At 49.2% G+C, this 26,893-nt stretch overlaps 2 protein-coding genes and 1 long non-coding RNA gene across 4 annotated transcripts in view; 1 reads left to right on the top strand and 2 right to left on the bottom strand.

Moving 5' to 3' along the window:
- GALT (galactose-1-phosphate uridylyltransferase) lies at window positions 1–19,463 on the bottom strand. Of its 2 annotated transcripts, XM_087927592.1 has the most exons (11): window positions 19,267–19,463; window positions 18,078–18,247; window positions 16,745–16,820; window positions 14,889–14,937; window positions 10,678–10,807; window positions 9,676–9,732; window positions 6,316–6,438; window positions 6,079–6,211; window positions 5,088–5,171; window positions 1,725–1,879; window positions 1–686 (listed from the first exon to the last, which is right to left on the bottom strand). In XM_087927592.1, the coding sequence occupies exons 1-11, from the start codon at window positions 19,295–19,297 to the stop codon at window positions 612–614; spliced, it is 1,083 nt and encodes a 360-aa protein (XP_087783718.1). In that variant the 5' UTR covers window positions 19,298–19,463; the 3' UTR covers window positions 1–611. The 2 variants fall into 2 exon arrangements, with proteins under 2 accessions (XP_087783718.1, XP_087783719.1); XM_087927593.1 differs by lacking the exon at window positions 18,078–18,247 and having other exon boundaries at window positions 19,267–19,345.
- LOC148127466 (uncharacterized) overlaps window positions 1–26,893 on the bottom strand; it is a 215,509-nt gene that overhangs the window by 2,075 nt on the left and 186,541 nt on the right. The window lies entirely within an intron of this gene.
- SIGMAR1 (sigma non-opioid intracellular receptor 1) lies at window positions 19,350–25,766 on the top strand. Its single transcript, XM_026723602.2, has 4 exons — window positions 19,350–19,797; window positions 20,376–20,576; window positions 22,488–22,580; window positions 22,670–25,766. Exons 1-4 carry the CDS (start codon window positions 19,629–19,631, stop codon window positions 22,894–22,896), a joined length of 690 nt encoding a protein of 229 aa, XP_026579387.1. The 5' UTR covers window positions 19,350–19,628; the 3' UTR covers window positions 22,897–25,766.

The raw sequence follows: 26,893 nt of genomic DNA, 5'->3' as shown, positions 1-26,893 counted from the left end.
TTTTGCCCGCGAATATATTTAATAGGAGAATGTGAATGAGGACACCCAGCCTGTGAACGTGCTCAATTGGAGAATCTGATTTATGACACACCCGGGGGGAGGGGGGAAACAGGGTCACAGGGGACTGCAAATGACATATGCCAGAGTTGGCTTCATACAGGGCAGGGCCAGTAAGTCGCCTCTAGTGGATCCTTTGAAGTTTTTTGAAGTTTGGCTCGAGAATCATGATTTAATTAGGGCGATTGCTGGAATCCTCACCCATCCATCATCAGAAGTGGTATAGATTTGATGTTGAGGAGAGGGGTCATCCCCCCCACCCCACTTCTCCCTGATGGGTCTCGCCTCTTGTGGGCACGCAGGACAGGGAGCCTCCAGTTCCGCAGAGGACTTCCGAGAAGGGAAGAGGTCCTGGCTTAACTGGTCGTCAGCATCGCCACCTTAGTGGAGTGAGGCAGCCGGACTGGCATTCGGCCTGAGGTCAGGCAATTCCTGGGGGAAGTTCTCAGCTGTCCCCCCCACACTCTCCAGCTGGGATTGTTCTTCAGGCTCTCTTGGTCATCTTCTAAGGATTGTCCCAACTGCCCCCACGCCAAAGAGGGCAGGTGGAGCCATCATCTGCCCTCCGGTGCGTCCTTGGTGCCCAGCTTGTAATGGTGCTCAGGAAGATTCCTCAAGCGTTCAGCGGCCTGTGAGGAGAGAGCAGCACGGAGGGAGGAGAAGGAAAGAGGTGGATGAGGGGGGTCTTTCCAGGATGAGAGGGTCTTGGCTGAATGCTGCCCTACCCCCCCAAAAAGGGAACAAGACTCGGGAAGTTTTCCTTTCCTTTCCGGGCTCCTTCAATTATTTCCACCTTCTATTATAGGGGGACTTCAAACTTGGCAACTTTAAGACTTGTGGACTTCAACTCCCAGAATCCTCCAGCCAGCGTGGAATTGAGGGATTCTGGGAGTTGAAGCCCCCAAGTCCTCCTCCTCCTCCCCCCTGCAAACCCCATTCCTTCTAGCACTGATAGTGTTACCTAGTTGGGTCACGAAATGTCTGCAAGAAAACCCCCAAGCCCAGACAGCATCAAGGATCCTACAGTCCTCCTCCTCCTCCTCCTCCTCCTTGCTAACCCCGCTTCTTTTGTAGCACTGAGGATGTTCCCTAGTTGGGTCATGAAACGTCTGCAAGAAAAACACCATGCTCAGAGAGCACCAAAGACCCCACAGTCCTCCTCCTCTTCCTTCTAGCACTGATGATGTTCCCTAGCTGGGTCATGAAACGTCTGCAAGAAAAACACCAAGCTTAGAGAGCATCAAGGACACCACGGTTCATCTCCTCCTCCTCCTCCTCCTCCTCCTCCTCCTCCTCCTCCTCCTCTCCACAATCCCCATTCCCCTCTAGCACCTATGAGTCCTTAGTAATCTCCAGAGCAGGGTGGCCTCTTGGACGACTTGTGGACTTGAACTCCCTAAATTCCTGAGCCAGCACCAAGGACCCTGCATTCCTGCTCCTCCTCCTCCTCCTCCTCCTCCAACCCTGCTCCCTTCTAGCACTGAGGATGTTCCCTAGTCGGGTCACGAAACGTCTGCAAGAAAACCAAGCAAGCTCACAAGAGCACCCAGGTCCCCTCGTTTCAACCCTGAGCTACAAATATTCTGCTTTATTTAAAACCTCTTTCAAAGGCAGGTGGGCTCCAGCCCCTTCCAGTACTTCCAGTCCATCTTCTAGCTCCCCCTCACCTGCTCTGGGGTCAGGTCCCTCTGGGCCTGAGCCAGCATCTCGTAGCCCACCATAAATTTACGGATGGTGGCGGAACGGAGGAGAGGAGGGTAATAATGGGCGTGGAGCTGCCAGTGCCTGCAGTCGGCCTCCAGGTACGGCCCCGTCGGAGCTCCTGTGGGGAAAAGGCGGCGAAGGGAGCAGAAAAATCAGATTTTTAGTACAAGGGAGGTGGGTTGGGTGCTGGCTGTGGCAGGATTTTCTCCCTGGGGTGCAGCCAGGGCGAAAAGAGATTCCATAAACCCAACATCCAAGGCAGAGGAGGTGGGGCAGGGAAGCTAAGGCCCCTTTACGACCTGCGGACTTCAACTCCCAGGATTCCCCAGGCAGCATGACGGCTGGCTGAGGCATTCTGGGAGTTGAAGTCCGCAAGTCTTAAAGCGGCCATAGTTGGAGACCCTTCCTTCAAAGAGCCAATATGCAAAGCCGCTTTCATAGGTTCATTTTTAACCCATGGTTCTCGGTCGGGGGGAAAAGTGGACGACATTTTAAAATCTCTGGAAGTTGCCTGCTATAAAACCTCATTAGCTAAGGGGTCACCTCGTAAAGCATTCCTGGGCTGCTCTTGAGTTGCCATAGGCAGGATTGGGGGGAGAACTGATGGAGAAGCTCGGTTGCTGTGACCAGAAGCCAATTCCACGCATACCTTCAGGCTGGTTACAGAATTGTAGCTGTCAATTTGTGCCAATTTTTGGAGATAGAAGAATCTTTGGAAAACGATATTTACACACACACCTATTGGCTCTCCACTCATATAAGCCAGGGAGTGCTGCTAACTGTTTCAGAACATGTATTGTTTTAACAGGAATGTTTTAATCCACTATTAATGTATTATAATGTGTCGGTACTTTTTAATATATATTGTAAATAGTGATGTCTATTGCTGGTCTAAGACCATAATAAAGTTCTGTTCTATTCTATTCTATTCTATTCTATTCTATTCTATTCTATTCTATTCTTATTCTTCTATTCTGATTCTATTCTGATTCTATTCTATTCTATTCTATTCTATTCATTCTCCATTCATTCCATTCTATTCGATTCTATTCTATTCATTTATCTGATTCTATTCTATTCTATTCTATTCCTGATTCTATTCTGATTCTATTCTATTCTGATTCATTCTATTCTATTCTATTCTTTCCTGATTCTATTCCTGATTCTATTCTCCTGATTCCTATTCTTCTATTCTATTCTATTCTATTCTATTCTATTCTATTCCTGATTCTATTCCTGATTCTATTCCTGATTCTATTCTATTCTATTCTATTCTATTCTATTCTATTCCTGATTCTATTCTATTCTATTCTATTCTATTCATTCTATTCTATTCTATTCTATTCATTCATTCCATTCCATTCCATTCTCATTCTATTCTATTCATTCTATTCTGATTCTATTCTATTCTATTCTATTCTGATTCTATTCTATTCTATTCTATTCTATTCTATTCTATTCTATTCCATATTCTCCATTCTATTCTATTCTATTCTATTCCTCTATTCTGATTCTATTCTATTCTGATTCTATTCTATTCCTGATTCATTCCATTCCATTCTATTCTATTCTTCATTCCATTCCATTCCATTCCATTCCATTCAATGCATACCTTTCTCCAGATATAAAAGGCCTTTTTCTACAGCCCGGGAAAGTGCTTCGGTTGGAGAATGTGATTTATGACACGCCCTGGGGGGGGGGGGGGGGGGAAACAGGGTCATAGGTGGGCAGTAAACTACGTGGGGCAGAGCCGGCTGCCCTTGGGAAAAGTCCTGCCGACACGTTGCTCCTAATAAATAATTGGATTTCTTTTGTAACCGGGCTCGGGGCTCGTGACTTCATGAGGGCATCCGTCGGACCCCGGACATTATGGAATTCCTGCGGGTGGGGCCCAGGAGAAAGAAGGGCTTCCTCTGCTGTGGCTCCCGCTCTTTGGAGCAGCCTGGCACCCGCCGTCTTCTGGGCCTTCAGGAAGGGCCCCAAAACCTGGGTGCGTTGGCTGGCACAGGCCCCAATGAAGACGGAGGCTGGAGGTGGCTGGCAGATCAACAGAGAAGGCACCACCACTGCTCCCCCCACCCCACCCGCCCCCCCGCTGCCCCAAAACAGTCTTTTAGTCTGTCCTTAATTCTTTGTCACTTTGGCCTGTTTTTAATTGTTGTAGGCCACTCACAGTTGCTCTGAGCCCTGAGATGAGACTCATGGCCATGGATGGGAAGGGAAGGGTAGGATAGGGGAGGGAAGGGAAGGGAAGAAGAAGGAAGGAAGAAGGAAAAGGAAAAGGAAAAGGAAAGGAAAGGAAAGGAAAGGAAAGGAAAGGAAAGGAAAGGAAAGGAAAGGAAAGGAAAGGAAAGGAAAGGAAAGGAAAGGAAAGGAAAGGAAAGGAAAGGAGAGATGAAAGGGCAGGAGGAAAGGAGAGAAGGAAGGAATGAAAGAGAGGGAGGAAAGAAGGGAGGAAGGAAGGAAGGAGAGGGAGAGGAGGAGGAAAGGAGAGAAGGAAGGAATGAAAGAGAGGGAGGGAGGAAAGAAGGGAGGGAGGGAGGAAGGAGGGGAGGAGGAGGAGAGAAGGAAGGAATGAAAGAGCGGGAGGGAGGAAAGAAAGAAGGGAGGAAGGAAGGAAGGAGAGGGAGGAGGAGGAGGAAAGGAGAGAAGGAATGAAAGAGAGGGAGGGAGGAAAGAAGGGAGGGAGCGAGGAAGGAGAGGGGAGGAGGAGGAGGAGGAGGAGAGAAGGAAGGAATGAAAGAGAGGGAGGAAAGAAGGGAGGAAGGAAGGAAGGAGAGGGAGAGGAGGAGGAAAGGAGAGAAGGAATGAAAGAGGGAGGGAGGAAAGAAGGGAGGAAGGAAGGAAGGAGAGGGAGAGGAGGAGGAAAGGAGAGAAGGAAGGAAAAAGAGGGAGGGAGGCATGGAAGGAGAAAGGAAGGAGATGGGGAAAGGGAGGGAGAAAAGGTGAGAAGGAAGGAAGGAGAGGAGAGGAAGGAAGGAAAGAGAGAAGGAAGGAAAACAGAGGGAGGGAGACAGGGAAGAAGGAACGAACGAACGAACGAAAGGAGAGGAAAGGAGGGTGGGAGGGAGGGAGGGACAAAAGAAGGAGAGGGAAGGCAGGGAGGGAGGAATAAGTTGGGAGGGAAAGAGAGAGAGAAAGAAAGAGAGAAAGAGAGAAAGAGAAAGAAAGAAAGAAAGAAAGAAAGAAAGAAAGAAAGAAAGAAAGAAAGAAAGAAAGAAAGAGCCTTCCAACCCCAGGAAGGGGTCTCCCCAAGACAGCTGCTTCCTGTCTCCCCCAGGCCCAGGCCTTCTTGCCCTCCCCCAAAAAAAGCCCCCAAAGCTCACCATGCCAACCCATCGAGTAAGGGAAGGAAACCTGGAAGAGATTGTCGTATCGGGTGAGAAGCCTCTTCAGGATGGATGCCAGGCCTGCCAAAAAAAAGGAGGCTCAAAGGAGTCAGAGGGCACCCCCAAGCCATCCCCCAGCCCCACCCACAGCTGGGCTGGAGCCCCCCCCCCCAAAACTCCCCCATCTGCAACTCACTGAAGGGGGTGGGGGGGTGAAGCGAAGAGGAGGAGGGCGGGGTTGACGGTCTCTGAGCTTGGCTCTTGGCTTTCAGGACCCAACTAGGTAACATCATCAGTCGGAGGGAAGGTGGAGAAGAGGAGGAGGAGGAGGAGGAGGAGGAGGAGGAGGAGGAGGAGGAGGAGGACTGTGGGGTCCTTGGGGCTCCTTTGGTTGTTTTCCTGCAGACATTTCATGACCAACATGGTAACATCATCAGTGCTAGGAGGGAAGGCCCTCGGTTTATAGCAGCTTGCCCTCTCAGTGTTGGTGCGAGGGTGGTTGCAGGAGAATAACCCAGCTCAGATGTCCTCTTCCTCCTCTTCCTCCTTTTCCTCCTCCTCCTCTTCCTTCTCCTCCTCTTCCTCCTTTTTGTCCTCCTCCTCCAACTTTTCCTCCTCTTCTTCCTCCTTTTTCTCCTCCCCTCTTCCTCCTCCTCCTTTTTCTCCTCCTCCTCCTCCTCTTTTTCCTCCTCCACCTTTTTCTCCTCCTCTAACTTCTCCTTCTCTTCTTCCTTTCTCTCCTACTCCTTCTCCTCTTCCTCCCCTCCTCCAACTTCTCCTCCTCCTTTTTCTCCTCTTCCTTTTTCTTCTCCTCTTCCTTCTCTTCTTCCTTCTCCTCCAATTTTTCTTCTTCCTCCTTTCTCTCCTACTCCTTCTCCTCTTCCTCCCACTCCTCCAACTTCTCCTCTTCCTCCTTTTTCTCCTCCTCCTCCTCCCCCTGCTCCCAAGGCCCTCCTCTCTCCATCATCCCCAAACGGGACCCCCTTACTGTCTCTCTCGCTCTCCCGGAGCTCCTCCAGCCGGCAGACGTGTCTCCGAGGAAGCAAGAGGGTCTGGAAGGGCCACACTGCCCAGTAGGGCACCACCACTAGCCAGTCCGCATTTTCCACCACGACCCGTTCCTGCAAGGCTCACACACACACACACACACCGGGTCAGCCTCAAAGCCGGCATCCCCAAACGGAGACCGTCCCCCCATCTTCCCTAACGGGCCAGCGGTCCCCACCTTCCGCTCGGCCTCCAGCCGGGCATAGTCCAGCAACATGGGGACGGATTTGTCTCGGTGGTACTTCCGTTGGGATTGGTCCTCCAGGGAGGCTTCGTTGGGCAGGAAGTCACTAGCCCAGATCTGCAACGGAGGGGAAAGAGAGTTAGGATGCCGGGAGGAGAACCAGGTCTATCTAACAAAGAGAAGAGCCAGGAGAGACAGCAGAGCGGCCTTCCGATATTTGAGGGGCTGCCATGAAGAAGAAAAAGAGGGTCCATCTATTCCTCCAAGGCCCCTGAAGGCAGGACGGGAAGCAACCTGGACTTGGAAACCTGGAAGCAACGGGGAAGGACAATGAGCCGAGGGAAAGACTTTGCCTGCAGAGGTTGTGGGGGGCTCCATCGCTGGAGGCTTCCAAGAAGAGACTGGACAGCCCCTTGTCTGGAATGGTAGAGGAGGATCTTCTGCTTGAGCGGGGGGGTTCGACTAGAAGGCCTCCAAGGCCCCTCTCCACTCTGTTATTCTGTGACTCGGCTTTCTGCTGATGGAACGGTCCCTGAAATTTGGCAGTTCGAATCTCACCAGGCTCCAGGTTGACTCAGCCTTCCTTCCTTCCTTCCTTCCTTCCTTCCTTCCTTCCTTCCTTCCTTCCTTCCTTCCTTCCTTCCTTCCTTCCTTCTAAAGGTTGACTCAGCCTTCCCTCCTTCCCAGGTGGGTCAAATGAGGACCCGGATTGTTGGGGGGCCAGAGGCAGACTCTGTAAACCGCTTAGAGAGGGCTGGAAAAGCACCGTGAAGCGGTATATAAGTCTAAGGGCTCTTGCTATTTCATTCTTTTCTCTTTTCTTTCTCTTTTCTCACTCTTTCCCTCCCTCCCTCCTCTCTCTTTCTTGCCTTCCTACTTCACTGGTTGAATTTCTATTCCTCCTTTCCTTTCCTTTCCTTTCCTTTCCTTTCCTTTCTTTTCTTTTCCTTTTCCTTTCCTTTCCTCCTTTCCTTTCCTTCCCTTCCCTTCCCTTTCCAAGCAGGGGACTGGACTAGAAGACCTCCAAGGTCCCTTCCAACTCTTCTATTCTATTCTATTCTATTCTATTCTATTCTATTCTATTCTATTCTATTCTATTCTCTCCTCTCCTCTCCTCTCCTCTCTCCTCTCCTCTCCTCTCCTCTCCTCTCCTCTTCCTTCCTTCCTTCCTTTCCTTCCTTCGTTCTTACTAAAAGTTGTCTCGGCCTTCCATTGTTCCAAGGTGGGTAGCCAGATTGTTGGGGGCAAATAGGCTGACTCTGTAAACCGCTTAGAGAGGGCTGGAAAGTGGCATATAAGTCAAACTGCTATTGCTACGTGGGTTCTCCCCCACTGGAGATCTTTAAGAAGAGACCGGACAGCCATTTGTCTAACATGACTGGAGGAGAAATTCTGGGAGTTGAAGTCCACAAGTCTTAAAGCTGTCAAGTTTAAAGACCCCTGGTATAAGGTATCCTGCTTGAGCACGGCGGGGGGGTTGGACTAGAAGACCTCCAAGGTCCCTTCCAGCTATATTCCGAACGATATACAGTGATATCAACGTCCCTTCCAGTCCTAGGAGTCAATGTTTTACCATTTCTAAACAGACGAAACACACCCAACGCACTCTGCACCGGGAAGCTCCGTGCTTGTGCCTCCTAGCTAAATAAAAGCAGGCCATGTGCAGGTACACACTGCCACCCTGTGGCTCAGCCACAACACTCTCCGTAAGGCCTACGAGTGGCGTCTATGGTAACCACTCACCCCAGGACAACACAACCTTGCAAACTGGCCGCGGGGCAAGAGCTGCCCTCATCTCAAAGGAACGGCGGGATGGAATCGTTCAAGGAAGGCAGGGCTGGGCTTCGAAAAAGTTAGCAGGGCTCTTAGCCACTCAACGGAATCGTCACTGAATTACTAGTGAAAGGAGAATTCAGGCGGCCATCAGACCCCAATCCTACCTCCTTACGGATCTAGCACAGGGGTGGGCTTCAAAAAATGTTAGCAACGGGGTTTCCTACCCGGTTGCTGGGTGGGCGTGGGCGTGGTGGGTGTGGCCTAGTTGGCCTCCTGCAGCACAGTTTGGGTGGGGGGGCGATTTTGCCCTCCCCGGGCTCCGGAGGCTTTCCTTGAGCTTCCAGCAAGGGTGAAAATGTTGGCAACCAACCTTGGCAACGTTAAGACTTGAGGACTTCGATTCTCATAACTCCTCAGGCAACGTTAAGTCTTGTGGACTTCAGCTCCCAGAATTCCTCAGGCAATGTTGAGAACTTCAACTCCCAGAATTCCTCAGCCAACTTGAAGACTTGAGGACTCTGACTCCCAGAATTCCTCAGGCAACTTGAAGAGTTCAACCCCCAGAATTCCTCAGGCAACTTGAAGAGTTCAACTCCAAGAATTCCTCAGCCAACGTTGAGGACTTCAATTCCCAGAATTCCTCAGCCAATCAGCGTTAAGACTGAAGGATTTCAACTCCCAGAATTCCTCAGCCAACTTTAAGACTTGAGGACTCTGACTCCCAGAATTCCTCAGGCAACTTGAAGAGTTCAACTCCCAGAATTCCTCAGGCAACTTGAAGAGTTCAACTCCAAGAATTCCTCAGCCAACGTTGAGGACTTCAATTCCCAGAATTCCTCAGCCAACGTTAAGACTGAAGGATTTCAACTCCCAGAATTCCTCAGCCAACTTGAAGACTTGAGGACTCTGACTCCCAGAATTCCTCAGGCAACTTGAAGAGTTCAACTCCCAGAATTCCTCAGCCAACATTGAGGACTTCAATTCCCAGAGTTCCTCAGACAATATTAAGACTTAAGGACTTCAATTCTGTGTCTCGCTTAGCGACAGAAATGCTGGGCTTGTTTGCGGTCGTAAGCCGAGGACCAACCGCAAATAAAAAGACGATTTGCCTCAAGGAAAACTTCCTTACACCGATATTCGGTTTCTGCCCCTTGCAAAGAGCAGAATCGCTTGGAAACGAATCCTTGGCTACCTGCCCACCCACTTCAGCAAGAGGTCCCACCTGCTCTACCCCCCCCCCCGCCTCCTCAACTGACCTCACCTGTCAGGCTTCAAAAAGGGGGGGGGGGGAAATCTCCTTTGAAGTCTCTGGATCAAAGGCCTCCCCCAGACAAGCATTTCCATCAAACCCGCAAACATGTGGAATTGAACAAAAACGCTCTGAATAATCAACCCCAGGAATAATTGATGTCCTGCCCTTCCATTCTGGACAGTTTAATAGCTTCAAATTTGGCAAACCAGAGAGGCTGGAATGAAATTATTTTTATAAATATATATATATATATATATCTCCTTCTGATCATCAGACCTGGGGCAATTTAAGCTCTGTGGCTAAATTCAAGGAAAGAATCTGCTTACCTGACAATGAGGGTGGGAATTCGAACAGCCCATCATGGCTCCCTTGTTCTCAAAGATCTGGAAAGCAAAACAAACATGGAGACAAACCAACAAACTAAAACAACAGGTTTGCTCCAGGGATTCCAACCTTGGCCACTTTAAGACTTCAGGACTTCAACTCCCAGAATTCCTCAGCCAACTTTAAGACCTGAGGACTTCAACTCCCAGAATTCCTCAGCCAACTTTAAGACCTGAGGACTTCAACTCCCAGAATTCCTCAGCCAACTTTAAGACCTGAGGACTTCAGCTCCCAGAATTCCTCAGCCAACTTTACGACTTGAAGACTTCAACTCCCAGAATTCCTCAGCCAACTTTAAGACTTGAGGACTTCAACTCCCAGAATTCCTCAGCCAACTTTAAGACCTGAGGACCTCAACTCCCAGAATTCCTCAGCCAACTTTAAGACCTGAGGACTTCAGCTCCCAGAATTCCTCAGCCAACTTTAAGACTTGAGGACTTCAACTCCCAGAATTCCTCAGCCAACTTTAAGACTTGAGGACTTCAACTCCCAGAATTCCTCAGCCAACTTTAAGACCTGAGGAATTCAACGCCCAGAAATCCTCAGCCAACTTTAAGACCTGAGGACTTCAGCTCCCAGAATTCCTCAGCCAACTTTAAGACCTGAGGACTTCAACTCCCAGAATTCCTCAGCCAACTTTAAGACCTGAGGACTTCAACTCCCAGAATTCCTCAGCCAACTGTAAGACTTGAGGACTTCAACTCCCAGAATTCCTCAGCCAACTTTAAGACCTGAGGACTTCAGCTCCCAGAATTCCTCGGCTAACTTTAAGACTTGTGAGGACTTCAACTCCCAGAATTCCTCAGCCAACTTTAAGACCTGAGGACTTCAACTCCCAGAATTCCTCAGCCAGCCAGCAAGTTGCTAAGGTTGAAATCCACAGGACCACACCGATGTAGGGTTTAAACTGGGCAAGGCAGAGGATTCCTTGCAGAGATACTCACCTGCACCCAGGGGTAAGAGGCACCCAACTCAACCGCTATCTCTGCCCACTTGTCAATCACCCTGCGGATCTCGGCAAGAGACATCAGGGGCAGCGTAAGGTCAGTCCAGGGATGGAAGCACATGACTTTGCTGGAGAGAAGAGAGGAAGGAAGGAAGGGACCGAATGAGGCTTCTGGAATGATCCGGACAGGCAACAACAGAAAATACCACCTCCATCTAAGCAGGTGACCCATATCCTAAAGGAGGCAAAGGGCGAAGTAGAAAAGGAGCAACCAGCATGTTTGGTTCCTGTGGGGTCCCTGGTGCTCTCTGAGCTTGGGGTTTTTCTTTTTTCTTTTTAAAATAAACTTTATTAGTTTTACTTTTTTTTAAAAAACAACAACACAGCTACAAATTATATACAACAAAAAGACGAACAGGTCTTGGCATAGGCCAAGAGGGAAAGAGAGGAAAGCTTGAGAGAGGAAAGAGGGAAAGGGAGGGGAAGGGGGGAAAGTGGGGAAAACAAAAGTAGAGAAAACACTTATAATAAAACCATATTTTTGTGACTGTCTGTAAGGTCTTTTCTTCTTCCAAACTATCGTCGGCAGTGCTTTTCTTTATCTCTGCCTCGGAGGCCTCGGCCTTAGTTTTCTTAGCGGTGATCTATCTTTGATTAAGCCAAATGTACAAAGGATTCCAATTGCTATAATAGGTTGAAGATTCTTTATTTTTTAATGCTTGGGTTAGTTTGTCCATTTCGGCGCATTGTAAAATTTTCTGAATAACCATAAGTTCAGTGGGGATAGAGGGTAGTTTCCAGCACTGGGCAAATGCCAGTCTGGCCGCGGTTAAGATATGGATTGTAATACACTTCGATTTTTTGGATATTTGTTTATCAAAAATTCCTAGAAGAAAGGACTCTGGTTTGTACTCAATTTGTTCCATGGTTATTTCCTCTAGCCAGTGCCTAATTTTTTGCCAGTACTTCTGGGTTTCCTTGCATGACCACCACATGTGGAAGAAGGTACCTTCTATGTATTGACATTTCCAACACTTGGGGCTCGTGTTGGGGTGCATCTTCGCCAATCTCGAAGGGGGCAGGTACCATCTATAAAACATTTTATATAAGTTTTCTTTATAAGCTGCTGATTTCGTGATCTTAATGTTCCTGTTCCAGATCTTTTCCCATTCTGCTAGGGTAATGCTCCGACCCACGTTTCTGCTCCACGCAATCATATTTCCCTTGACAATTTCTTGTTCTAGTTCTGTTTCTAATAAATATTTGTAAAATTTAGAAATATTTTTTTTACTTGGTCCTAGTAGAATTTTGTGTAGAGTCTGTAATTTATTGTAGATTCCAAATTCCTTAATGTCTTGTTTGTATTTACTATGAATTTGAAGGTACACCCACTGATCAATTATAAATCCTCGCTCTTGTAGTTCTTGTCGTGTTTTCAACTTTCCTTGTGGGTCTAATAAATTTTCATACTTAATCATTTTGGTTATATCCAGATTATTAGGGTGTACTATCGCTTCCATTGGAGATAGCCAAATCGGTATTTTTAGATAAAGTTTTTTACGTACTTTTTTCCAATTAGTTAATAAAGAGTCCCTGATAAGATGCCTATGGAAATATGATTGCCTGGGTTTCCCAGATTCCCACAGAAAGGCATGCCATCCTTTCTGCATATCGTGGCCTTCTAATACTAGTGTTCTTTTGTTGGTTAGGTTCACGCTTGGGGTTTTTCTTGCAGACGTTTCATGACCCAACTAGGGAACATCCTCAGTGCTAGAAGAGAGGAGGAGGAGGAGGAGGAGGAGGAGGAGGAGGAGGAGGAGGAGGAGGAGATGAACCGTGGTGTCCTTGGTGCTCTCTGAGCTTGGTGTTTTTCTTGCAGACGTTTCATGACCCAACTAGGGAACATCCTCAGTGCTACAAAAGGAGGGGGGTTTGCAAGGAGGAGGAGGAGGAGGAATGCAGGGTCCTTGGTGCTGGATCAGGAATTTAGGGAGTTCAAGTCCACAAGTCGTCCAAGGGGCCACCCTACTCTGGAGATTACTAAGGACGCCCCAGAGGAAAACAACTTCTCGGAGGGTTGGGAGCACGTCAGCAAGACGGAAACCCAGAAGGAAACGGTGCCAATGGGTCAGCCTTGCAGTCCTTGGTTCTCAGTGGGGTTTCTCAAACTGCAACGGCCACACAACTGGCATTTCTTTTTACAAAGAAAACTCTTTGTTGAAGATAGGAACGGTAGCTGGGCAAGGGAAGTAAGTAACTCGAGGCTTCCTCATTATGAATATTCATGATTGTGTCAGTTATGCATATCTGCGATCATCGCTTTCCCCTCCTTTCTGAAATGTACACAGGTAATCCTGACTTCCTACCTCAATTGGGGCCAAATTTTCCATTGTGAAGTGAGACAGTCGTTAAGTGAGCTGTCAGGATTCCGGCAGTTGCTCCCATTTAAAATTATGAGTCTCGAGCCAAACTTCAAAAGGATTTATTGGGAGTTAACATGTCCGGCACTGCCTGGGTGCAGCCGACTCGGAGGCACATCATTCATGGTCACCCTTGACCCTGGTTTTCCCCTCCACCTCCTGGGGGTGTCATAATTCATATCCTCCAAAGGGACACCTCCATAGCCCAGAGTCATCCATCAGGCTCTCCAGTTAGAACTTTGCACGGCAGAAACTTCACTCACCTAGTGACTATCTTTGAAAACATTTATGGAATGCAGTTTCGGTTTACAAGCTGCTGCACTGCTCCCCCCTCCCTTTCTGTTGGCAACTCTAAAAAGAGCACGGAAATATTGTGAAAGTGAAAGTTGCCTTGATTTCCCAAACGATATAAGAAGATGCTCCAGAAGAGTTATAAACACAGCACAAAAAAATCATCCGTCGCTCTCTTTCTTCTTTGTGAAGAGAGATTGCGAAGGCCAGACTCCTCTCTAGAGCACTAAAAAAATCTCCACAGGCCGTTCTCATCCTGGACATTCATATTTCGAACAGTGACCATCAGGGAAACATTGTAGGTGTCTTAAAATGAGGACTAATAGACTTGAAAACAGTTTCTTTTCCAAGGCAGTAATTGTCTTGAATCAAACAGCGCATTTGTGATTTAGTCCTATGTATATAGTGGCATTTTTAAACTATTTAACTTACTAAATGTTTTAGACAGGTTTTAGACTAGGTATTATTATTATTATTATTATTATTATTATTATTATTATTTTAATTTTAAAATACTTGTAGTGGGATTGTGATGTGGTGTTTGGGGCCCTGTGCTGGAGTAGCTTTCAAATTTCACTGTATTCGTGGAATGCAATGACGATAACAGTGTTCTATTCTATTCTATTCTATTCAACAAGTCACATAGTCCAATCTGGGGGCTTGTCTGGTTGTCTGGTTACTTTTCTCTTCCTCCTCTGGCCAGGAAGCAGCTGGATTGTCCTTGGCTCACAAGAGAACTATTTGGTTTCGGCTACAAAACCCCAGCTATCTCTACTAGCCCCTCTGCAGCTCCAGGCTGTTGTCAAGCCTGAAGCGATGTGAAAAGAAATCCCTATAACAAAAAAGCTACAGCCACATATTGGAATGTGCTGAAATGAGTAGATTGACATTTGAAATCGGAGAACAAGAAGATAAACAATTCTATGAAGTTTGGGACCTTTTCTATCAATGGTTAGATAATAAAATAGAATATTTAGAACCTTCAGGAACAATGAATACATATTTCCTTTTTTTCTATGATATTATCTTTATAAAATTGTATTAAGATAGACTTGCTATGACCTTATGATTTGCTATAAAATAAATTAAGTAAACTATAGTTATCTCGCTAAAGTATGAATTAATAAAATCATAGTCAAATGATTGTTTAATAATGATATCAGGCTATATAATTGTTGATTGATAATATGAGCTATTATGTAATATAACTACAATGGAGACTATGAAATGGATGCACACAAAAAAGTGACAAACCAACCGACACACTGTCTGTAAACTCATGAAGGAAAGGATGATGTTTTTATGTTTTATGTGTTTTTGTTTGTTGTTAAAGTTAATAAAACTGTTTTTTTTTTAAAAAAGGTACAGCCACAGCCAGGTCAGCTTCAGGGCTGACATCCTCTCCCACTCCGTGTGTGTGTGGGGGTGTGTGGGGGTGTGTGTGGGGGTGTGTGAATGAGACTTAGCTCAGGAGAATCAAGGAGGAGGCTAGACTTACCACACGCCTCGCGCTGACGCAGAACGAAGCAAGGGATGTCCGTCGGGCTCTGCGGGAGAAGAAAATTCATCAGCAAGAAAGGATTCAGGTGGCCTTAAGAGGGCAAAAGGTCAACCCTAAGGAGTCCCAGAGAGAGCGCTAACGACCAGAGGACTGTAAGGAGCATAAATCCTTCCATCTTCCACCACCAGGTCAGAACTGAAGAAGCTTCTTGGGTGGGAAGTGAAATGTCTTCAGGGGAAAAACAAGGAAGCCCGGTGGCCTCTTGGAAAAAGCCCTGTTGGGACGATCCTGACCCGGATGGTGGAGAATCTCTACATCTCTTTTAGCTACACGCTGTGGGACAGACACCCTTGGAAGGTGTGGGAGTAGGAATGGATGTCCAGGGCGGGGGAACTGCAGACTGCAGGAACCGCTTGCGCTTCGGTTTGAGATGCAGGCAACCGCAGACGCATCCCTCACAGCCGGCGACTATTTTCAGTAGGGACACAGGGCAGAAAAACGTCCTGCAGCCAAGAAGGCTCCACACCCATTTGCACTACTCAGGTGATCCTGCAGGCAAATCTCCAAGTGGCCTCAAGGGCTCACTAAAAGAATGAAAATGACCAGCCATCCGCAAGGAATCGCTCCTCTCTCTTCTCTCTCTTTCTCTCTGCTCACTCTCTTTCTCTTTTCTCCCTTTCTTTCTTCTCTCCTTTCTTTCCTCTCTCTCTCTTCTCTCCTCTCGCTCCTTTCTTTCTGCTCTCTCCTTTCTCTATCTCTCTGTTCTCCTCCTCTCTCTTTTCTCCTCTCTTCTCCTCTTTCGCTCTTCTCTCTCTCCTCGCTCTCTTTCTCTTCTCTCTCTTCTCTGATCTTTCTTTCTTTCTCTGCTCTCCTCGCTCTTTTCTTTCTCTCCTCTCCTCCTTTTTCTGTTCTCCTCGCTCTTTTCTTTCTCTGTACTCTCTCTACTCTACTTTACTCTCTTCTCTCCTGTCTTTCTCTTTCCTCTCTCTCTTCTCTCCTCGCTCCTTTCTTTCTGCTCTCTCCTTTCTCTATCTGCTCTCCTCACTCTTTTCTCCTCTCTTCTCCTCTTTCGCTCTTCTCTCTCCTCGCTCTCTTTCTCTTCTCTCTCTTCTCTGATCTTTCTTTCTCTCTGCTCTCCTCGCTCTTTTCTTTCTCTCCTCTCCTCCTTTTTCTATTCTCCTCGCTCTTTTCTTTCTCTGTACTCTCTCTACTCTACTTTACTCTCTTCTCTCCTTCTCTTTCCTCTCTCTCTTCTCTCCTCTCCCTCCTTTCTTTCTGCTCTCTCCTTTCTCTATCTCTCTGCTCTCCTCACTCTCTTTTCTCCTCTCCTCTCCTCTTTCGCTCTTCTCTCTCCTTTCTCTTCTTTCTTTTTCTTTCTGTCCTCTATCCTCACTCTTTCTCTTTTCTCCTTTCTCTCCTCTCCTCTTTCTCTTCTCTCCTCCTCTTTCTCTCTGCTCTCTCCTCGCTCTCTTTCTCTTCTCTCTCTTCTCTCATCTTTCTTTCTCTCTGCTCTCTCCTCGCTCTTTTCTTTCTCTCCTCTCCTCCTTTCTGTTCTCGCTCTTTTTCTGTACTCTCTCTACTCTCCTTTACTCTCTTCTCTCTTTTTATCTCTCTCCTCTCTTCCTCCCTTTTCTCTTCCCTTTCTATCTGCTCTCTCCTCTCTCTCTCTCTCACACACACGTAAAAAGGTACATAAATGTGATGAATCAAATAATTTGAAGTTTTTTGTTCAGTCTCATTTCAAGTACAATTTCCCTGTAACTTCTGAAGGACAGGGAGAGATCATACAACCCAGGGCCCTCGGACCACCAAGCCAACATTCATGGCTTAGTCAAGACGAAAGGAACTCTTACCGGGTTCCGGCGCATCTGGCTGCAACGCAGGGAAATCATTGTCAAAGACGAATGTGCTCTCGTAGTGGGGATTGACCTGCATGAGGCAAACAGAAAGATCGAGGTATTAATCCTAAAACCAACTATTTTTTTCTCCTTTTTGAATAGGATCGTCCTCAACATTACAACAGCACTTATGAACGTGACTTATGTCCATTTTTCATACTTACGACCATTGCAGGATCCTCATGGCCACTTGAACAAAAATTTGGACACTTGGCAACTGGCTGATATTTATGACGTTTGCAGGGTACCATGGGTCTCTATGATTCCAGCCTCATCTCTGGCAAGCACTTACCATGTATGCCGACACCATCAACACCATACAGTTGTGGGTCAAATGCTGGCTTATACAAACCAGGAGGCTGCGAGTTCTAGTCCCAGCTAAGGCAGGACAGCAAATCCAGCCCACCTCGCAGGGTGGTGATTATGGGACTAATAGGAGGAGGAAAGGATGGTTGAACTATGGGGCTGGACTAAAAGACCATCAAGGTCTCCTCCAGTTTTATAATTCCCACGATTCTACTCGATATGTTCACCACCTCCGTTATTATTTTAAAATAATAAATAGTGTTATGTATAAAATAATAAATACAGGATAAAAATCTACCTGATTAATCGGCTCAAACCGTGCTTCAATGAAACTTCAGGGTTGGGGGGAGGAAAATAAGGGGGAAATTCTGCCCCTGCCTACCAGGCCTCCATCGGTTTTCCTCTGGCTAGCATCCTGTCAGTGTGTGAGAGAGTTGAGGGCTGTTTGGAAACTGAAACAGGAATCGCTGTGTGAGAAAGTAGACAGCTAGGAGTCTGGGCATGGCTTAGCTCAACTGTTCTGTACTAAAGCTGCTGTGAAACTGAACCTCCTCTCCTCTGCTCCTGTTTTGCATTTGGAAGAGATTTCTTTTCAGGTGGGGAGGGGGAGTGGAGCTCCTTAGCATCAGAGCGTGTTAATAATAATAATAATATAGGAAATACTCTAAATGCTCTGATGGCCATTTCGAAAAATCCTTTCTTAGGGAGCCCCTAGAAGCCAAGAGGAACATAGGGGCCAAATTTCAAGTTTGTAGGCTTGACGGTTCTGGAGATTTTGTGATGATGCATGAGTGGAATTTCGCTTTTATATAGATAGAAGCTCCTAAATCTTTCCACCCAGATGCCAGGGTTAGGTCCTCCAAGGAAGGAAGCCCCCGAAGGAGAAAGGAGCAAGCAAACTCCGGGCACAAAATCCAAAGCTGGGGTCAGGAGGGAGCAGAGACCCTCCCCCGCCCTGCCCTCGGTTCTCCAGGCTGCCCACCTTGCCGTTCGCCCGCGTGGCCCCGGGACACAAGGGGTTGGCCGGGTCGTGGCGTGGGGTGTCCTCCTCGGGCGGCTTCTCCAACTGCCCTTGCCAGGGGCGCCGCATGCGGTGGGCAGAAACCAGCACCCAGTCCTCCCGCAGAGGGTTATAGCGTAGGTGCTGGTGCTCTGGGGAAGAGATGCGGGTGGTGAGGCTGGAAGGGGTCCCACCAGGTGATCAAGGGCCCTGCAGGGGGGGGGGGGACATGCTCCTCTCTACCAATAGGCCCCTCCCCTCCAGAATAGCCCCATCTCCCCAGCAACAGGCCCCGCCCATCCAGAATAACCTTGCCCCCTCCTGTCCTGAATAAGCCCTGACCCTTCAGGATAGCCCTGCACCCAGTAAGGCCCCGCCCCTCTGGATTAGCTCCTCCTATCTACCAAAAGGCCCCTCCCCTTCAGGATAGCCCCTCCTCCCCAACAGGCCCCACCCTCCAGAATAATCTTGCCCCTCCTGTCCAGCAACAGACCCCACCCCTTCAGCATAGCCCTGCGCCCAGTAAGGCCCCGCCTCTGGATTAGCTCCTCCTATCTATCAAAAGGCCCCTCCCTCCAGGATAGCCCCTCCTCCCCAACAGGCCCCGCCCCTCCAGAATAACCTTGCCCCTCCTGTCCAGCAACAGGCCACACCCTTCAGTATAGCTCTGCACCCAGTAAGGCCCCACCCTCTGGATTAGCTCCTCCTATCTACCAATAGGCCCCTCCCTCCAGGATAGCCCCTCCTCCCCAACAGGCCCCGCCCTCCAGAATAACCCTGCCCCTCCTGTCCAGCAACAGGCCCCGCCCCTTCAGCACAGCCCTGCGCCCAATAAGGCCCCACCCCTTCGGACTAACCCCACCTCTACAGGCATAGGCCACGCCCCAATAGGATAGCCCCGCCTACTCCTCAGCAATAGGCCTCTGAAAACCCAGATCCACTCGCTCCGCCCTCCCCACCAGAATGCCCCTCCCCTCCCGGACAGGCTCCGCCTCTCCCCTAGGCAAGACGGCCACGCCCCTTCCCAGTCTCCGCCCCCTCCTCCTCTCCTCCGCCTATCAACAGGCTCCCTTTCATGGGAAGCCCTCCCCTCGCCTGCTCCATTTAGATAGCGCCCCCCCGCCGCCCTCGAATTTCCCCTGAGGGGCGGGGGGAGGAGCGGCGTTGGTACCGCTGGGCTGGAACTTGGCAGCCGCCTCCATGCCTTCCGCCTCCCCGCGATCATGTGACCGGTGCCACGTGACCTCGAGAGAGTGGGCGGGGGAAATTGATGGAGGAAGCGCGAGGCCCTCGGCCTCGCGCGCGATTGGCGGCCTGGCATGACGCGAGCAGCGCGTGGAGTCGGGGGCGGAGGCGACCGCCGTTGGCGCCCGCGCTCATTGGCTCCGTCGGGAGACGTCAGGGCGGCGATTGGACGGGGCTGGCCAGCGCGCGCGGCGTGCCCTTGGCCGCCCCTCCCCCTCCTTCTCTCGCGTCCCCTCAGCGGCGGCGGCAGCGGCGGCGGCTTCTTCGGCGGGAAGAAGAGGCGGGAAGATGCGGTGGCTGCCCGGGCCGGGCTGGGCCTGGGCCGGTCGGGGCCTGCGGTTAGGCCTGGCGGTGGCGGCGGCGGCGCTGCTGATTCAGGCGTTGCGCGGCTGGGCCTCCTCGCGGCGCTTCGAGTTCGAGCCTGAGGAGATCGTGCGCCTGGCCAAGCACCACGCCGGTCAGTGCGGGGGAGGGGCGAACTCCAATGTCCGTGGTGCTGGGCGAGGCTCTGAGTTTGACTCCAGTCCCCATGGTGCTCAGCGAGGCTCTGAGGAAGGGTTTCAGTTTGACTCCAGTCCCCATGGTGCTCTGCGAAGCCCTGGGGAGGGGAGGGTGAACTCCAGCCCCCATGGTGCTCAGCAAGGCTCTGAGGAAGGATTTCAGTTTGACTCCAGTCCCTATGGTGCTCTGCAGGGCCCTGGGGAGGAGGAGGGGGTGAACTCCAGCCCCCATGGTGCTCAGCGAGGCTCTGAGGAAGGGTTTCAGTTTGACTCCAGTCCCCATGGTGCTCAGCGAGGCTCTGAGGAGCGGGTGCAAGTGGACTCCATCCCCCATGGTGCTCTGCGTAGCGATGGGGAGGTTGTGTGGCTGAGCTCCAGTCCCCGTGGTGCCTCAGAGGGGCTCCGAGGAGGGGTTGTGTGTAATCTCCAAAGCCCACGATGCTCAGTGGGGAGGGGGATACAGCCGGACTCCAACCCCCATGGGGCTCGTCCCCTCTCAAGCGCCTCTCCTTTCCCCCCCTCGCCCCCTTTGCAGGCCTGGACCACGAGCTGGCCTTTGCCAAGATCATCGTGGAGCTGCGGCGGAGGCACCCGGGCCACGTGCTGCCAGACGAGGACCTGCGCTGGGTGTTCGTCAACGCCGGCGGCTGGATGGGCTCCATGTGCCTCCTGCACGCCTCCCTCTCGGAGTACGTGCTGCTGTTTGGCACCGCTGTCGACACCAGCGGCCACTCGGGTGAGCCCCACGCAAACCTGGACCCCGGGATCAGCTACTTGGGGTTCTCTTGCCCGTATAATACACTGAGTCCTCGATTTACAATGGTTCAGTTAGTGACCATTCAGAGTTATAGGATAGAGTAGAGCTGGAAGGGGCCTTGGAGGTCTTCTAGTCCAGCCCCCTGCTCAAGCAGGAGAACCTATACCATCTCAGACAAGTGGCTGTCCAGTCTCTTCTTAAAAAGCCTCCAGTACACTGCAAAAATTGACTAATGACCAGTTTTCACACTTAACGACCATTGTAAGCACCCCTGGAGTCATGTGATCCCCTTTTGCGACCTTCTGACAAGCAATGCAGAATCGGGATTCGCTTAACAACAGAGTTTGATTAACTGTAGTGATTCACTTTTAACAACTGTGGCAAGAAACATCTTAAAATGCAGCAAATTCACTTAATAAATGTTTCACTTAGCAACAAATATGTTGGACCTCCACTGTGGTCATAAGTGGAGGATTACCTGTAATTGTATATTATTAACATATGTTGCTCAAGTATATTGTGAGAAGCAGGAATCCCAGCTTATTTTGCATCAGTTGTGTGTTAAGATTGATAGTAGGTAATTATATGATTGGTATCACACCCTTCACTATTTTTACAAATAACTCAACAGTGAACATATCTGATCCTAGTTTTACTCCTATTTTTGTACAACAACCTTATGAGGTGGACTGAGCTTAGGGAATGACTGGCCCAAGGTCACCCTTGGCTTTCATGCCTAAGGCAGGATTTGAACTCCCTGTCTTCTGGTTTCTAGCCTGGTACCTTTGCCACTAAACCCAACTGGTCTAGGATACAGGATACAGAAATGTCTTCCTGTGTTCGAAGTGAAGGTCTCCGGTACGAAACCAGAAAGTCACCCTAGCTGAATAAACTTCCTAGGACAAAGCCTGTTTGCACATCAGTGCCCTTCAAACATTTAAGCTGTATTGTTGACACGATGTTATTTTTGAACTGGTCATCCTCTCTATAAAATTAAATACAAATGGCTAGAACTTGGATGCCAGCCTGAGCGTTAGAGCAAGACCATTGGCCAACTGCAAAATGCAATTTTCCTTTCTGGACAGTAAGCTCTTTTGGGTTGCACCCCACGTACTCTTCCAATGCTTATTTATAATTCTAGACCAGTTTGGGTTTTTTGGCAGCTGCAGCACACGGCTGGCTCGTGTTTAAATAATTGTCCACCAGCGCTCCAAGATCTCACAGTTACTACTATTGAGCAAGGTACGCCTACACCGTACCTGTGCATTTGGGGTTTTTTTTTGCCTAAATGTAGAACCTTCCTTTTTTTACCATTGAATTTCATTTTGTTAGATAGTGCCCAATGTTCAAGTTATGTCGAGATCTTTCTGAATTTTAAGACCATCTTCTGGAGTGTTGGCTATTCCTGCCAGCTTGGTGTCGCCTGCAGATTTGATGAGTTCCACATCTATCCCCTCCTCCAAATCATCGATGAAGATTTTGAAGAGTCCGGGGCCTAAAACAGAGCTCTGGGACACCCCACCACATACTTCCCTCCGTGTAAAGGCATTTCCATTGAGGACTACACGTTGAGTGCGGTTGGTCGGCCAGTTACAAATCCGTCTGGTGGTGAAGCTGTCTTACCCACATTTTTCTCATCAAGTAGTAGATTGTGGTAATTTCTTGTAATTTCTATTGCAGTGTTTTTCAACCTTGGTAACTTTTAAGATGGGTTGACCTTTGCAATCTTTAAAAGTTCACAAGGTTGACAACCGCTGGCTTATACAACGTTAGGGGCGGGCGGTGACTGCAAGAAAGAAAGCAGAAAATTTTGGAAACTCTTCTCAGCTGATGCGGCCCCCTTGCCTGTAACTGGGACTAGCGTCTGGATGTTCTTTCTTCCCGTGGCAGGTCGCTATTGGGCTGACATTCACGACACGGTCATCTCAGGGACCTTCCGGCAGTGGAAAGAGGGAACGACTAAAAGCGAGATTTATTACCCAGGTGAGTTGCAGATTCCTCACCTGGAGGCCTGCGCGGGAAAGGGAAACCTTAAGGTGAGGTTCCAACTGCTGCCTGTTTGCCTCCTGCAGGAGACACCATTGTCCACCGTTCCGGAGAGGCCACCTCCATTCAGTGGAGTGCTGGCACGTGGATGGTCGAGTACGGCCGAGGCTTCATCCCCTCCACCATGACCTTTGCCCTCGCTGACACGATCTTCAGCACTCAGGACTTCCTCACCCTCTTCTACACCCTCCGGGTTTACGTCAAGGCTCTGGCCTTGGAGGCCAACACGTACTTCAGCAGCACGAGTCAGTGAGTCTCGCCCCTCCCCTCCCACCAGCCGGTGAATGGGTCGCCCCCTTCCCCGCCTCGTGTGCTAGCGAACCTGGTGTGGCTCCCGGTCTTGCCCAGTCCGGTGCATCGCACGTGTGACAGGAAGCAAAGATGGATCCACGCCCTTCTCCGCAAATACCTGAATGTCCTGCTGAAAATAGGTATCTCACGCTGCTCACAAGGTGACGATTCGGTCTCTCGTGGAGACCGGATCTCCGAAGTATTTTGGAGCCACGCAGAGAAAGAAAGCCCTGGGTGTTTTGTGGAAGGAGTGGCACCCACGTGCCCTGGGTGTCGGCGCACAGTTGACCCAAACAATGCCATTTGCATGGTGGCGTGTATCTCGTCATGGTGGCATTTGCCAGGCGCCTTTGGGAAGAGGCGTTGCATCCTCTTTGTATGCTTTGAGTAGAGACACCTTTTCTGACGCCGTCACCAAGCTCCTCCGTTGGGTCTTTCTCTGCTTTGTTCCAAACGGGCCTCTTGACCCCCACAAAATTGATGGGCAGCTGAGAAACGACAGCAGAACTTTTTGGATTGAGCCCTTAAAAGTGTACATTTGCACTACCATTTAAGCCAGACAAATACTTCCTGGCACTTCTTTTACCTTCCTTCCTTCCTTCCCCACTTCAATTTCTCAGATGGAAAACGGGTAAATTGGCCGAGCAATATCTACATTCACCGGTTGGAAAGCCCCCATGCCGACTGGTGTTTTGGCTGGGCTTCTGGAAAGTTCTTTCCGGCAGACTGGCGTTGTTCCCTGGGATCCCTGTGTGTGGATCTTCCACAGCTCTGTCTTGCTTCTCACCTGCAAAAGTAATTTGGAATTCCAGTTGTGTTTTCCTTGGGTCTACAACGAACCTTTTTCCGCTCACCACAAATCAGCCAACTCTGCTCCTTTGCGGACAATTGGTTCACCCAAGTTCAGCTAATTTCCTCGTCTGTTTTAGGTCTTCCAAATCATTACAATGACTGGCAGGGGCGAGACATTTTCCTTTTCCTGCCATATTCTCCTCCTCCCACGAGAGAGAGAGAGAGAGAACTCAAAGCCCACAAGGGGTTGGTAATTATTGTCCACACGTACCTCACCCATCGCAGACTAGACCTGTTTGGAGCTAAATCCAGCCTCTTTGAGTTAGCAGGCTGGGTTGGTTAGCTCCCTTGTGGAATTTGCACGTTTATATCCCTTCCATGGCCCAGTGAGCCGCCTCGTTCAAACGGAGCTTGTGGTTTTGAAGAGATGCTATTATAATTAAGCAGTAGCTGCTGTGTAGTAGGACAGTTAGCCTTTTAGCTGCCTTTTGTGACTGGTTCTTCCTGTATGTCTTCATGCCTGGAGCGCCAATAGCCAAAATGTCTTTTTGCAGCCTTCCCTTTTTCCAAAATGGATTGTAGACATTTCTCAAAATCTCATCCAGTTTTGGTCCTGTGATAATACAGAACTGCCATCCGTCACCCGAATTATGCGCCTTATTCTCTTGAGCTATGCACGTGTGTGTGTGTGTATTTATATATATGTATATATAAATATAGATATACCTCCTGTTGTTGATGTTATCTGGCTGAGAACCAGTTGTTCACGGAGCTTTAAGTGATCCCTGGAAGAAGGGGCCAGGGATCCAGTGTGGCTGAACCTGCTTGACCCAGAAATGGCCAAATGTTCAGTTCTTTGACTTGAAATTCAGGCAATGGGACCAAACCCAGAGTTGATTCTCTAAGCAAACCAAGGCACCTTTTTTTCCCCCTTCTATCAGAATATCCTGAAATTGCAACCATCAACAGAGGGGTGTCACTACTCAACAATGAATTTCCCTTCACATCCAGTGTTATTAACCAGAAGATCCTGTTTCTGTGGCATGGAAATTAGGCTTATGGTATATCGGGGGTCAGTTCTGGACTAGCCCTGGTTCCAGAATGCCTGAGAGAGAGGGAGATCCTCATCCGGAATGCTTCTCTTTCTGGAGCATTGCAAGTCTTCTGAAAGAGTCCTCCGTCTTCCTCAGAACCCTCTTCAGATTGCTAGATGGTCAAAACTTGGCTCAATTTTGGCCCAGTCTGGATCCTTCCTTTCTCTTCAACTTATTTTTGCCTCGAGGGAAGAGCGGGACGGAAAGGGAGCCTTTTCCCTTCTTGCGCATTGTTGAAATCCTCCCCTTCTTTCATCATTTCGCTTTTGTCCTTTTCTTTTTATCTCCCTGGGTTTTATACACCAGGAGGTAGCAATAATGGTTTGTCCTGGCCAGCCCCAGTGTAGTTGGGGGCAGGGTCTCTGATCCCTCCTTGCAACAGCCACGAAGACCCTGTTGAAACCACGGTTCAACTCCCACCCCCATGGCTGCTTCATAGAGGTCTGGTATGGTCCAGTAGCCCAATTCAGTGGGTTGCATTGGCTGGCAAGTAGCCTCTACCCATGAGAGAGCCCAGATCCCTCCCTCTCCCTCCCAAAATAGGGGCACCCTTGGCCTTTTCCAATTTCTTCTCCTTTTTTTCCCCCTGGGAGTTGATCAATCTTACAGCTTTAGGTGCACATATATTCCCCACCCACCTCTCTTTCCTCCCACGCTGAGCTGAAACCCTCATTCAGATGAAAGGCAGAAAGTTTTGGCCAGCCGCTCCCTCTGAAGCCGTCCTCCAGTGAGGGCTGGCATGGACGGGCCAGACTTGACCGTCCGTTGGGACCATCGGTCAACTATATAAGCATGTCCCCCGTTTTCTGTTTCTCCGTTACTGCAAGTGTTACCACGTCCGACGTTCACGAAACAAGTGTTTGAGAATCCGTGTGGGTGTGTGTGGTTGTTCTACTTCAACTAAAACAAACAAAAATACAATACAGTGGGCTGTGATTAAACCTGGTGCTTTGTGTGTGTGTGTCTCTCTGTTTTCTTTCGTCGCTGGACCAGGTTGCCAGACAGACCTTTACATACGACTCCCTTGTACGCCTTGGCTCCTTGTGGATTCCCTGCAGGGTTGGGCAGACAGAGAGATTCAGGCACAGGTGGCCCAGATTGTATATGCACAGGTCGTCCTTGACTTACAACGGTTGTTTTAGTGACCGAAGTGACAACGGCCCTGAAAAAAGTGACTTGCAACTGATAACAGATGACCTTATAGGACATCTAGTCCAACCCCCCCCCGCCCAAGCGGGAGACTGGCTATTCACACGACCCTTGCAACATTCCCAGGATCACGAAAATCTGGATGCTCGGCAGCTGGTTCACATTTATGACGGTCGCAGTGTCCCAGGGGTCACGTGGTTCCCCTTTTGCGTCCTTCTGATAGACAAAAGTCAACGGGGAAGCTGGGTCCACTCAACAACTGTGTTACTAACTGCAGCGATTCGCTTAACAACGGTGGCAAGGATGGTTATCAAATGGGGCAAGACCCACTTAACAAGCGTCTTGCTTAGCAACGGAAACCAGCTGAAGGACGAGCTGCATCGATACGATTCCCATCAGTTGGACTCCGGCAGAAGCCAACGTTACATCAGTCTTCAAGCTCTGGGGAGCGGAGACTTCGTATGTGGGGGGGCGACCATCTTACTTGAACTTGTCTCTTGAGACGGCGGGACGATTGGGGTGAAATACTTCTCGCTTACTGTCAAATTGGGGCTTCCCAGATGGTGTCTGCTAGTAGATTTTTCGCCCCCCTGGGAGACACTTCAATTGGAAACGGAACCTTTTGAAGTATTGAACCCATCTAACCTGTTAGGGAAGAGCTTCCTGGATGTTTTTAGAGCTTCTAAATTTTTATGGTCTGTCCACACTTCGAACGGAAGGTCACTGCCCTCTAAAAACTCTCTCCCAAGTTTGTAAAGCCCCATGGACTGCAGAAGCTTCTTTTGTCTGTACAGCCCAACTTCTTTCAGTGTCCGTGAGTTGTTGTTTTTTTGGACGTATACGCACAGGGTTGCAGATCTCTAGGATCATTTTTCTGGAGTAGAACTGCCGCCACTGCTACACGTCTCTAGCATCGGCTTGCAC

This window comes from Pseudonaja textilis, chromosome 2, assembly GCF_049901715.1.
Source record: "Pseudonaja textilis isolate UNSWEBS1 chromosome 2, rPseTex1.2, whole genome shotgun sequence".
NCBI lineage: Eukaryota > Metazoa > Chordata > Lepidosauria > Squamata > Elapidae > Pseudonaja > Pseudonaja textilis.
The sequence above is the reverse complement of the archived record's forward strand: the minus strand, read 5'-3'. Positions and strand labels throughout refer to the sequence as shown.